At 55.8% G+C, this 12,570-nt stretch overlaps 1 protein-coding gene across 1 annotated transcript in view; it reads left to right on the top strand.

Moving 5' to 3' along the window:
* TNS3 (tensin 3) overlaps nt 1–12,570 on the top strand; it is a 260,707-nt gene that overhangs the window by 152,733 nt on the left and 95,404 nt on the right. The window contains 3 exon segments of the mRNA XM_045565361.1: nt 3,780–3,909; nt 4,194–4,259; nt 5,255–5,359. Of these exon segments, the coding sequence (XP_045421317.1) occupies nt 3,780–3,909; nt 4,194–4,259; nt 5,255–5,359 (301 nt within the window).

The raw sequence follows: 12,570 nt of genomic DNA, 5'->3' as shown, positions 1-12,570 counted from the left end.
ATTATAATACCATCTTGCAGTCAGAGAACATAAACTCCAAAGAGGCTGTAGCTGTCCCGAGATCTGAGAGCTCCTCGCCAGCCGATGTCCCCATGCTTTCGCTGTGGGCTCTGCCATGGCACCGCGACGGATTCTGCGCATCATTTGGCGCAGTGCTTACTATTTCTTATTCTATTTTTCCACACTACAAAATTGTGACGGCGACTCTTTGAATTGCTGTTTTAAATGCAGATATTCTAAAATCTGAAGGCAAAGGATCAACATATTCTAGAAACACTCTGGGGAGACCCAGGTAAATAAAACTACTACAGCCAAAGGGATGAGGGAAAATGACAGACTTCAGTCACTCTAACCTTTGCAAAATGTGTGCATTACTCTATATTTTAAAGGGAGGCATTTGGGGCCCTTGTATTAATATCAAGCACAGCGTTGATGGTTCTTTCTGTTAAGTGTTAAGAGCACGATTCTGATCTCTTGCCACCAGTACTAAAGAGATTTACTGCCATAGGTAATGAACACTTATGCACGCTCTGGAGGGCCCCTGGTGGGTGAGTGGGTCTGGTCTCCAGGTCTGACCTGCTGGACTGATGGTGCCTGTTGGGGAAAGTCCTGCCGTTTTCCCATCTTTCAGAAGAGAGCTGGCGTCGGTTCTGAGCTGTCGGGAGGGCTTCAGGGGGCTGTTTGCCTCCTGGATCCATGGGACAGGCTTTCAGTATGAAGCAGAGGGAGGGGCTGGGTCTCAAGCCAGCAAGCAAAGCTATTGTCGTAATACCCACAGAGGCCCCTCAGGAGAGGGTCACCGGGTGCAGGGCAGCCATTGTCCCGGGACATGACGTTGGGACAGACCACTCCATTTCATGGACCAGCCCTGGGGGTACTTGAGACCCTGTGCTGTGCAAAACAGGAATCTTTCACAGGAGAATCACCTCGGCCCAGAGAGGTCCCTGTGCCCTGAGGGCGTTTGGGAGCTGCCCAGCCTGGGCCCCAGATTCCCATCTCCTTCCCTCCCTCACCCGGGGCACCGGCATTGCCTCTTCCTCCCTGGCCTGCTGGAGGAGGGTTGGGATTCCTGCCTGCTGAGTCACTGTGTCGTGTGCAGCTGTCACGAGAAGAGTGGAGCTGAGGCACAGCCTGGGCTCCTGGAGCGGGTGGGCAGGACCTGGCCAACAGGGGGGCCCAGGGTTGGGCGAGCTGTCCCCACAGTGAGCTCTTTGATAAGTTGGGGTGGGTAGGAGGGGAGCTTCCGTCCTGCAGGAGGAGAGCTCCCTGGGAAAGGAAGCAGTGGATGGGTGGACCATTCGCTGCCACCCCGTCTGCAGCCCTGCCCTGGAGCCCGCAGCGCCCCGCACTCACCTGGGACACTGCCTGCCCGTCAGCTGCTCACCCTCAGGCTGCTGCCCGAAGAGGGGACCAGGCTGCTGTGCTTGCCCTTGCGTGGCTGCAAGGGTCTGCCTCCCTCACCGGCTGTCAGCTGCTTAAGGCCTTGTTTTTATTGGTCAGGTCTTCGGTTCCCCTAAGTATTTATGAAATCTGAGAGCAAGACTGGCTTGAATCTGGGCCTCTGTTCTCCTTTTCCCACCCCAATCTTTTCGTTCCCCACTTCCCCGGTGACTAGCGGGAGAGGACAGACGGGGGCGGGGAGGGGCTCCCTCCTGGGGGTCTCCACTGCAGTATGACCTGGGCCGCAGCACTTAGTGGTGGTGAGTGTCGTGCGTGGGGAGCTCAGAGGAGGGGTGAGGGTCCTCTCAGAACATTCTGGAAGCAATGCTGCGAGATTGGCCTTGGCTTGAGTCTTGCTGAGAAGTTGGAGGTTCCCAGACAGGTGGGAGAAGATCTGTGGCCGCCGTGCCATTGGCTGTTGGAAAACAAACTGAGGTTTTGACGTTCCTTCCCGGCCCTGGTCCCTGTGTTTACAGCAGCCCCGCCGGCACCCGGCCGGGTAGGGAAGGCTCAGCATGTGTTTGTCAACAGGGCTGTCCCTCTGCGGCCTTCTTTCCATTTATTTATCAGACCGTTTCCTTACAGATAGCATGAAGGTAAACAGCTTCTGGGTCTGCCCAAGGGGTCGCAGTTCCCAGCGTCCCTGGGCGGGGGCCGCTTGGGCCTTGTCATCTGGTGGAACAGTTTCTCTGGCCAGCGGAGGACAGAACCTTCGCTTGGGGAGTCCTCCCACGTTGCCAGTCTGGGTCGCACTTGCTGCAGCTGATCCTCGTATGCCTTGGTGAAGTGAGTGATATTTTAAGACCATCTTTCACCAAGAAAAGTCTCTTGCAAAAAGTGGCTACCTCTGAAAGCTACCCCTTCTCCCAGTCCTGCCGTGCGCACTGTTTGACCTGAGAGCAGAATGCAGCCTATTTCGGGCCCTGGACCCCCCTGGGGGCCCTGGACAGATGCCACCACCTGGGTGCCCTGCCCCTGCTGTCTGAGTGAGGGGTGTCCTGTCCCTGCAGCACTCCCCAGCTGTGACCTGAGAGCCCCCATGGCCAGTGCCACACTCAGGCAGGAGACGCAGGGAGGCCCCAGGTGTAAAGATGGGACAGGACATTCGGGCTCTGCTCTGCCCACCGTCCCAGTGCCGAGTGTCTGCCCGTTGGCACAGACACCTAGGGTGCTTGAGCTGCACCCCAGGGGCCTAGTGACCCCCCAGCTCCAAGGCCGGGGTATCACAGCCTGCATTCAGTTCCCACTGGGGTGATTCTGAACATGTGTGTTAAACAACCACCTCCAGGACCTCCGGACAGCCGGCCACGGGAAATTAAATGCCAGCCCCTCTCTCTGCCTCTCTCAGCCTCTCTCTCTCCCTCTCCCTCTCCCTCTCCCCCCTTCCTCCCTCTCTGTCTCTAAATTATAGCATGCACATATCCCTTAGCATGTCATAGACAGTAATGACCAGCTGCTGCTGCTTTTGTGAAAACAAAGGCTTTAAGTTGAAACATGGAGTGTTTAAATGAAAGAAAAACTTCAGGCCACAGTAATCCCAGCACTTTGGGAGGCTGAGGCAGGAGGATCGCTTGAGGCCAGGAGTTTGAGATCAGCCTGAGCAACATAGGAGGACTCTTTCTCTATAAAAAATAAAAAATAAAAAAAAAAATTAGTCAGGCCTGATCTCTGCAGTCCCAGTTACTTTGGAGGTTGGGCAGGAGGATCACTGGAGCCCAGGAGTTTGAGGTTGCAGTGAGCTATGATCACACCACTGCACTCTAGCCTGGATGACGGAGGAAGACTCTGTCTCAAAAAAGGGGAAAACAAACAACAAAAAAACACAATTGATCATCTGTGGCTACACCACCCTGAACACGCCCGATCTCGTCTAAAAAGCTTCATCACCAACAGTTGTTAAAATTTAGAAAAAAAGAGGCTGTGGAATTTGATTTTTCAGGTGTCTTCCAAAGCAGGGCACATCTCGTGGTCTGAAAGGGCTTAGGCGTGGCCCGTCTGCAGGCCAAGCGCAGTGGGATTTCAGAACTGTGGTTCCATGGGAACAACTCAAAAAGTCTCCTGAAGTGTCTTGTGGAATCACGCACCCAGTGGCAGCAGTGTGGTGGCTCGGACTGCCACGGTAGCCATCTCCACATGCCCACGCCAGGGTCAGAGTTCCAGCCCACGCTGGACTCCCGCTGCGTGGTGCCAAAGGGAGGCCCTGCTGCACCGGCCTCCACAGCATGGTCCCTGCTGGGCGCTGTCCCTGCTGCGCCATGTCCCTGCTGCGCCATGTCCCTGCTGGGCCGTGTGCTTTCCTGCTGCAGCTGCTGCATTTCTGCTCTCCCTCTCTACCCCAGGTGAAATGCTACCACAAGAAATACCGCTCGGCCACCCGCGATGTCATTTTCCGCCTGCAGTTTCACACGGGGGCCGTGCAGGGGCACGGGCTGGTGTTTGGAAAGGAGGACCTGGACAACGCCAGCAAAGGTGAGCACGGCCGTCCTCCTCCTCGGTGCTCCCTTTCGCTGTCCTCCCTACCCCTCCCCAATATTTAGCCTATTGACAAAATTGTTACCAAATCAGGAAAAATCAATAATCGATGTGTGGAAGAAAAAAAAGTGTAGAGAAATACTGAACTACCCATGTTTCTGTGCCATTGGGTATTCCTGTCACACATTTGGCCATGGTGCCACACTGGTTGGAATGTGAGGACAAAATCCGTCCAAATCATCTATAAAGGTGGTGGAATTCATGTTTTGTTTTTTTTTCAGATGACCGTTTCCCTGACTACGGGAAGGTTGAGTTAGTCTTCTCTGCCACACCTGAGAAGATTCAAGGTGGGTGGCCGGGCAGAGCGTGGGGCGGTCCCTGTCGGTGCTGGTGGAAGGTGGTGAGGCTGCCCTGGGGTGGCTGTGCTAGTCTCCCACCTTTGCACACATCTGGAAATTTTTGTGATTAATTTTCTTGAAAATAGGATATTGGACAGGGGAGAGGAGGTGGCTTGGTGACAGGAAGGCCCCAGAGGTGGCACGACTTGCTCATGGCCCCTCAGCAGAGGACGGCTGGGACCCTCCAGGACGGTGCTGCCCACTGGTGTCCCTGAGGGCCTGTCTTCCATCTCCTGCGAGATTGCGCTAAATTTTTATTTCTCCCTTCAACAAACAACCATTTTTTAAAAGAGAGGATAGAAGTATATTAGGCTGCAAGTACATTTGTATAAAACAGATTCTCCTTTCTCCTAAAAATACATGTAAATCAGTCCCTTTATCATTAAAATAAATTGCTCACATCCATCACCGGGGTCCACAAGCATGAAAGGTTTATTTCTATTTTTAATAGCTATGGAAAATAATCACCTCTTGTCTACGCTCATTGCCGTAGATTTAGGTGAGAACCTTTAAATGCGAGGCTCGTGTGTTCAGAGTCCTCTCGGCATCCTTAGAAAGACTGGCGGGAGGACTGTGGATCTGGGAGCTGGAGCCTGGGCTCAAATCCGTGGGCCCTGAGACTCAGGGGTCCTCGCTGGGCCTCTGCGTCCTCATCGCTGAGGTGGTGTGAAGGCTCCTGTCTTGTAGAACTCAGAGTCTGCACCTGGCTCGCGGTGGGCCACAGGCCGATGCTCACCTTTCCTCGCCCTGAGTGGTCTGAACTACTGTTTGATCTGTGGAAAATCGTCCACACTGTCTCTGACTAGTGCCGTGGCTCATGGGGACGGCAGTGAGTGCAGTGGCTTAGCTGCCCCACTGAGGCAGCTCCCCGCCCGCACGGCGGAGTCAGGGGACAGAAGTGCCGGGCTGCACCGGGGCTAACACTGCCGCCTGTGCCCGTGCAGGGTCTGAAGATCTGCACAGCAACCACGGAGTGATGGTGGACTACAACACGGCAGACCCCCTGATCCGCTGGGACTCGTACGAGAACCTCAGTGCAGACGGAGAAGGTGCGTGCAGGCGTCTTGTGTGCGGAGTTGCCGAGGAGAAGGGCGTGGGGAGGACAGCCTGTTCGCAGATCGGAAATGTCCTGCAGGCTGCTCAGGTGGAACTCTCCCTGTTTTCTCAGAGGAGCTGAGCCACACCTTTGTGTGACAGGGTTGTGAGTTTTGAGGGTGTCCATGAGAAGCAGGTGTAAATTTGGGTCAGGACTTTTACAGAACTGTGATGGGCAGGTGGCTGGTCACTGGTGTTCCTTCCAGGAGCTTGTTTGCTAGACGTGTGTGTGTTCACTGCCCGGGTCCGCCCCTCCTCCCGCCTTCCTGGCTGCACGTGGCTGTGCCCAGCGCATGGGCAGCAGCCATTCTCAAAAGTTTCATTCCTGTTTGCTTGTTACCGTGGTGTCCCTGTTTTATGGCTGTGTCATTTTAATTTTGTTTTTATGAGTCCATCTCACTCAAACATGCCCTCTGCCCATCGACGGAATTTACCATTTGGGTCACATGTAGAAGCATGAGGAGGAGAGGCACGCAGGGACAGCCGTTCGCTGGGGTCACCACAGGAAACAGCCGGAGGTTTATTTCAAAGATGGGGAGTCCAGGCTTGTTCCTGGCCTGTAATGCCTGTCTTTAGTCTTTCACAACCCCTGCCTGAGCATCAGATTTGATTTGGGAGAGAAATTAAAATGCCTTTTGTGAAATTAGTAACATCCAGATGTACAATATCTAAAAGCAACTGTGGGCAGTAACATTACCAGCGTCCTAGCTTTGTGGATTGCTGGCCTTCCAGCGACTCCAGCAGAGGGGCGCTGTGGTCGCAGAGAGGGGACACTGATGGTGTGTCCCCAGGCAGCACGGGCTCCTCTCTGCTTGTGCCGGGGGAAAGCGTGCTGTTTTGGGGGCCGTGTGGGATGAAATTTCAACTCAAGGAATTACTGGGAGCCCAGATACGCCCGGACGGAGGTGGAGACCCACAGACGGAATGTTAATGCTGAGGGCGTTAAAACTTGGGTGAAGGCTGGGGTCAGGGGCAAGGTGTTGTGGAAGGGGAGAGCCTTTCTCTGGGCTGTGCAGTGAACAGAGGGTTCTTTCCTGGTGTGAGTTCTGCACAGCAGCAGTCCTTCACAGTGACCCCCATGTGAAAAGAATTACAGCTGAAAACTTTTGGAAAAACTGCGCATTGTGTCTTAAAAGGTCCGCAGTGCATGTTGGAATCTTAAGGCTGTGAGAATGACCCATTTTAACATTATTCAAACAAGGGTTATCAAACTTTTGACCCCAGAGCCCTTTCTCCGGTGAGATCTGTGAACTCACTGTGTAGCTGTTTTCTGTTCATCTCACTGTGCTGGAGAGGAGAAGGGTGAAGGGATGGCTGATGGCTTGTGGAGAAGTGGGTGAGTAAGTACCGAGGCAAGACGGCTGGTGGAGCTGATTTGGAGACCTGGACAGCTGACCCGAACCCTGGCTGCCAGGCCCGGGAGGTGGAGTTGGTCAAAGAAGGCATGTGCCCTGCGGGCACTGGCACGCAGATGACGTGACGAGATGGTGAATTGGCGGCTGTTCTCGGAGTCTACCGCGGACCCAGGGATGTGGCCAGGCAGCCCGGCGGGGCTGTGGCAGTGCTGGAAGGACACTCTTGTGGTGGTGGCAGGTCCCTTGGTTGCTGAGGGAGGGTGAGCCCGGGGGTTATTGGCTGTGGGAAGGCAGGGTCTCTAAAATCGTGGGTCACCGGGCGGGTGGCCGGTGTGCTGCCACTGTGGAGGGGAGCAGGGGAAATTCCGGGGGTGCTGTGGAGGACCCCAGGTCCTGATAGGAGAGACTGTGCTGAGGGCGGTTCTGTACTCGGCTCCTCTGTGGACACCCCGGCCGTCCCCAGCTGTCCCCAGCCGGCTCTGGGCTGAGCCTGTGACCTGCCTGCGGGGCAGGCTTTATCTTTCCCACTTCACAGCCAGGGAGCTGAGAGCGACAGGCACCTCAGAAGTGGTAAAGGATCCGTGTTGGTTTTACATGGAAAAATCAAAGCCAAAAAGACAGAGGAGTGTTCATCACCCTTTAGGGGTTATGTGTAAGTTTACAGAAAATGTGTAGAAGTGTGTGTACGAGCATGTGTGTTATAGAGCAGCAGTCCCCAACCTTTGGCACCAGAGATTGGTTTCATGGAAGACAATTTTTCCATGGATGGGGGTGGTGTGGCGCTCAGGTGGTGACGCCAGTGATGAGGAGTGGCTGTAAATACAGATGAACCTTTTCTGGCTTGCCCACTGCTCACCTCCTGCTGTACCCCCCAACCCCCTGCCCCTCGGTTCCTAAGTTTCATGGAAGACAATTTTTCCACAGACCGGGTGGAGGGCGGTGGCAGAGCTCTGCCGCCCGGTCCCTAACATGCTGCAGACTGGTACTGGTCTGGGGCCGGGGGCTTGGGGACCGCAGTTATAAGAGGACTTGTCTTTATAGCCAGTCAAAATAGTCACAGAACACAGGAGAGCGGAAGTCAGCGTTAAACGCCCTGGACCACAGGAGTTGTCGCCCTCTGAAGATACAGAGGGAGACACTTCTTTACTTAGAAACTGTCTCCATCTGTTCAGGTGCTGTAACGGAGCAGCCTGGGTGGCTTAAACAACAAAACTCTCTCTGTCTGTCACAGTTCTGGAGGCCGGGGAGCCCAAGACCGGAGAGCTAGTGTGCTCGGTTGGGCTCTGGCGAGGCCTCTCCTGCTTGCAGGCTGCTCCCTTGTCATGTCCTTGTGTGGTGGCAGCGGGGGAGGAAGCTCTCCAAGTCTTCTTTCATAAGGGCACTAACCCTATTCAGTCGGGCTCCACCCTCATGACATAATCACCCAAAGGCCCCACCTCCTAGTGCCGTCCCTTTAGGCTTCAACCTGTGAAGTTTGGGGAGATGCAAATATTCATTCCGTAGCAGATACTGAATATGTGTTTGTTGAATGAATGGTTAGAGGAACAACTTGAACTTTAAATGTCTAAGGCCCTGATGTGACAGATGACAATTTCTGCTGGTGTATTTTTCACTCTGCATTCTGTGAGCTGTGGGGGTGGAGCAGGAGGGAGACCGTGAGCTGCAGTCTGTGCCGCTGGTGGCACCAGGCCACGCGGGTGGACAGTCTGGGCAGCAGGCATCACTCAGGGACTCTGCTCAGCCAAGTGCCAGGTCTGGGCTGAGCACAGAGGGTCTGGCGTTGCCACGGAAGGGAGGGAGCCAGTTGGGGTGGATACATGAGAGTCCTGGAAGGAAACCGAGAGGAATAGGGAGAGGGCCGGGGAGTGGGGGGGGACGCCTGGGAGAGGGTGGTTCCCAGACGGGTGGGCGGGGAGTGAGTCGAGGGCATCAGGCAGCCAGGCAGTCTTGCAGCCAGATCCGCAGCTTCCCTGTGATTATTGGAGTCCCTGCTTTAAACTCCACTTTTCCATGAACTAACTTCGCTGTGTGAAAATCATGCGCTTCGGGGCTGTTGAAGAAGGAATCGAGTTCCGTGGCAGTCGCCCTGCCTGGCAGTCTCGGGGTTCTCCTGGGCCAGGGCTAGCCGTGCCCGTCTGTTCTGCCACCACCACCACTTCTGTTGCTCTTTCTTCAAGGTCTCGGATTATCGTCTCCAGCGCAGCCAGGGGCGGGCGCTGCTGGGGACTGCTCTGACTCTAGGAATTTCTGTTAACTTCAGGACACTTGTGGCAGATGGATTTCTTGGGAGGCGATGGGATGGCTTGCAGAGGCATCCAGCATGGAGGTTTTGGAAAGGATGGCACCCACGCCAGCCACTCCGGGCTCTGGGTGGCAGCCCCCAGGGACCCTTGGCAGGGACCAGCAGTAGAATGCGGGGCTGCAGCCACTCTGCCCTGGCGTCTCTCTGCAAGAGGAACTGTACGTGGCATTGCTTGGCCCGTGTGCTCAGCTGTGGCCAGGGTGGGCAGGGTGCCCCACTCGGTCTGCATGCAGGGGCCGGGCAGAGGGCTAGTTTCTCAAAAGGAAACCCAGGTGTCATCCCCGAGCAAGGAGAGGTGGGTGCTGAGCCTGGCACAGTAACAGACGCCCACTTCAGGGAAACCCACAGCTTCCGTTGGCTCACTGGGTGGTCAGCAGCAGGGACACGGAGCCGTGCGCGTCATCCCGAGGCGTGGCTGTCTCTGTGGGCTCTGCAGCACCATGAGGATCACAGGCTCTGGGGCCACATTCTCTGAGGGCCTCCAGGCTCCGGGAAGCAGCGGGGTCACACCCAGGCTCCCATAGATGCGGTGAGTGAGACGGTAGCCCCCGCCGAGTGCCAGATGGGGACGTGTAGCCTCGACAGCCCCCGAAGCCCATGCACAGTCCTGGGGAGCACAGCCAGGGGGGCCTCAGAGCCTGGGCCAGGCATCCGGGTGACCTGCCCAGAGCCCCCACACAGCACCCCAGTCCCCTCCCAACCCTGGGTCTCAAGACCCTGCCCTCGAACGACTGCCCGAGCACTCCTGGGGGTGTCTCACTCCCGCAGACAAGGGGTCTTTCCTGGGAGCTGCACTCTTCCTCCTGGTGGTGGAATCGGGCATTATCAAGCTGTCTGGGGCACCTGATGTGATGGAGTGAGTTTTGTGCTTGTCTTTTCTTTTTATAAATAAATTTCTGCTTATATCAGTGTTGTTTGAAAATGCAGACTGTCGAAAAGAAAGAAGGAAAAATTCCGCCCCCATCTTACTATCTAGAGACAAAGCACTCATCTCTGGTGTATTTTAGGCACGATTTCCAAATACCACGTTAATATTTCACAACAGGATCAGCCCAGGCATTGTTTTGTAACCGAAATTTTTCACATAACCCACCGCTGTGAGCGTCTGTTTACATCTGCAAACATTTCTTCCTGTGCCCTGCCCGTTGACTACACCGTCTTCCGTGAGAGGGACCACCGAAGTGTACCTGAGGTCATGGCTGAGCTCCTGTGGGGTCTCCAAGCTCTCACTGTCCCACAGAGCTTGGCAGAATCCCCAGGTTGGGGTCCTCACGGGAAGCTGTTCTCCAAAGAGAGCAGTGGCCCTCAGAGGAGAAGCTTGTGCTTCTGGATTCCTCTCCTCTCTCCCACTCCCCAGCCCTGGCGGCCCCTCCCAGGCAGGGAGGGAGGGTGGCGGGTATGTTGGTGAGCTCCTGCTGCAGGCGGCCCTCGCCTTGCCTGTGGCCCGCAGTGCCTGGGTCCCCAGACGGGACACGCCCGTGGGCGGAAGGCAGGCTCCCAGCCACGTTCTCCCCAGCCTGAGACCCCACCCAGCTTCAGTCCTCAGCCATCCAAAGCTTTGAGGAGTTAAGGAAGGTTTGGCAGCCTCTGAAACGTTTTCTTTTAGCTGGAAAATGATGTATTATGGCACTCTCCACCTCCACCCGCCTCTAGTCCTTGCTGGTTAAAAAAAAACAAAAGTGGGAATGTTGACTTAAGCTGCATTTATCTCTAGAAATCCTTGCCGTCCTGGAAGGGAGCCCTCCGCAGCTGTCTTCAATCAGGGCCCGTGTTAGGAGAGCGCCTGCTTTGATGTGTGAGTGCGACCCTTCTGCTTTCTGTGCTAAGAAGGGAGCGGGGTTGACTCCCCGCCAGTGTGGGCAAGCGATTCCGAGCGTCCTGTCTCCAGCTCAGAGGTGCGCATGGCTGTGGTCACACCGTCGCCGTGGGCCTGTGGTCCTGGTGGGACAGTGGCTGCATCAGCATTTCCTGGGGTGGTCGCTGTCCCAGAGGAGAGGGAAGAGTGTCTCCGGGCACTCAGTGTGGCAGCCTGCCTGAAGCCTCCTGGAGTTATCTTAATCCTCGAAAGAACCTGTGAGCCTGTTTTAGAGATAAAGGTTGCAGCTCCCAAGAAAAATCAAAAGCTAGTGCTGGTGACGGGCCCTGGTGGCCCTCTAGGGTTGCAGTCTGTGGGTGATGACAGCTGTGGCTCAGTGGGTTGTCATGTGTTCGAGGCCACACAGGACAGAGCTCAGGCTGTTGCCTTTCCTCGTTTGGGACTGTGACTGCTCAGTGTCAGGGTGTGGCACGGGGGGTGGGGAGTAGGGGCCTTCTGACACTCAGGAGGCAGATGAGTAAGACTCTGGGACAGATTCAAAGGGAGGGGTGAGGCAGGGAAGCTTCCGGAATGTCTGGGGGTTGGACGTGAGGGCTTGCTCGACCGTTCACTTGCCCTTGGTTCCCTGCCTTGACCTAGGACTTCGTGGCCCCAGCTCAACCTCTTGCCCACCCAGGGGTGAGTAGTGTGAGGTTGTGGCATCGCCAGGTCTGGGCTTTGCCACTGTGAGTGAGCAAACATTCCCAAAGTCCAGGCCCGGGGGCTCCACGGTGCTGCTGGAGCAGGCAGCCTAAAGGAGATCAGATTTCCCTGCACGCTTCGCAATAAGCCATTGTCCTGCAGGGCCTGTCCCACCCTCTCAGGACGCCCTGCTGCGCTCCTGGGAACCGGCTGCAGGGAGCACAGGTTGGCTCGGGAAGCCCTGGCTGTGGTGCATGGAGCTGGCCAAGAAGTGCTGTGAGTTGCAACCATCCAGGTGTTGCCATTCCAAAAATGGATTTGAAAGCTTTCCTCCCCGGAAATTGTTGTTGGATTCCAAGATTTGAAAAAGTGAAGCAAGTTTTGACAATTTAGTGGGAGGAGGGGGCTCCTGGAATCTGACAGGTGGAACCCCACCTCCTGGCTCTGCTCTCTGCCCAGTGCTGGGTGCACACGGCACCTCATCCGTGGCTCAGATTCCAAGTGGGCCAGACGGGATGCTGCCACCCAGACCAGAACTGCCCTGGGGTGCCCCACTCAGTGACCGGTTGACTGTGCCCCAGACAGCGATATTTCTCTAGATCTTGCCCCCAAACCACTGCTTGCTCAGACAGTTCAAGTGAAAAGCAGCTGCTGTCAGGCAACTTACGTCGTGTGAAATGCAGATGGGCCAGGTGGGCATCTGACCGGCCCCGCTCTGGGCCTCAGAGCGCCCTCCCTGTTCCTCGCTTGGCTGTGAATTGAGGTTGTAGCTTCTGACGTTCCAGCTGTGATCCCATGACCCAAACAGCGGAGAAGGGATTCCAGGCCCGCGTAAGAGTGCGGCAGTTGGGAAGGAGGGAGCGGCTTCCTTTTGTCTGAAGGAGGAGAGGCTCGTGCTCCGTGCGAAGCCCACGGACAAGACCTGTCAGAAGAGTAAAGGGCAGAGTTGGGGGCAGCAAAGGAGTCACTCCAGGCCCTGAGCTGTCATCTTACTAAGGGCTCGTTACTTTT

Source organism: Lemur catta, chromosome 11 (assembly GCF_020740605.2).
Source record: "Lemur catta isolate mLemCat1 chromosome 11, mLemCat1.pri, whole genome shotgun sequence".
Taxonomy (NCBI): domain Eukaryota; kingdom Metazoa; phylum Chordata; class Mammalia; order Primates; family Lemuridae; genus Lemur; species Lemur catta.
This window is presented reverse-complemented; position numbering and strand designations above follow the sequence as displayed.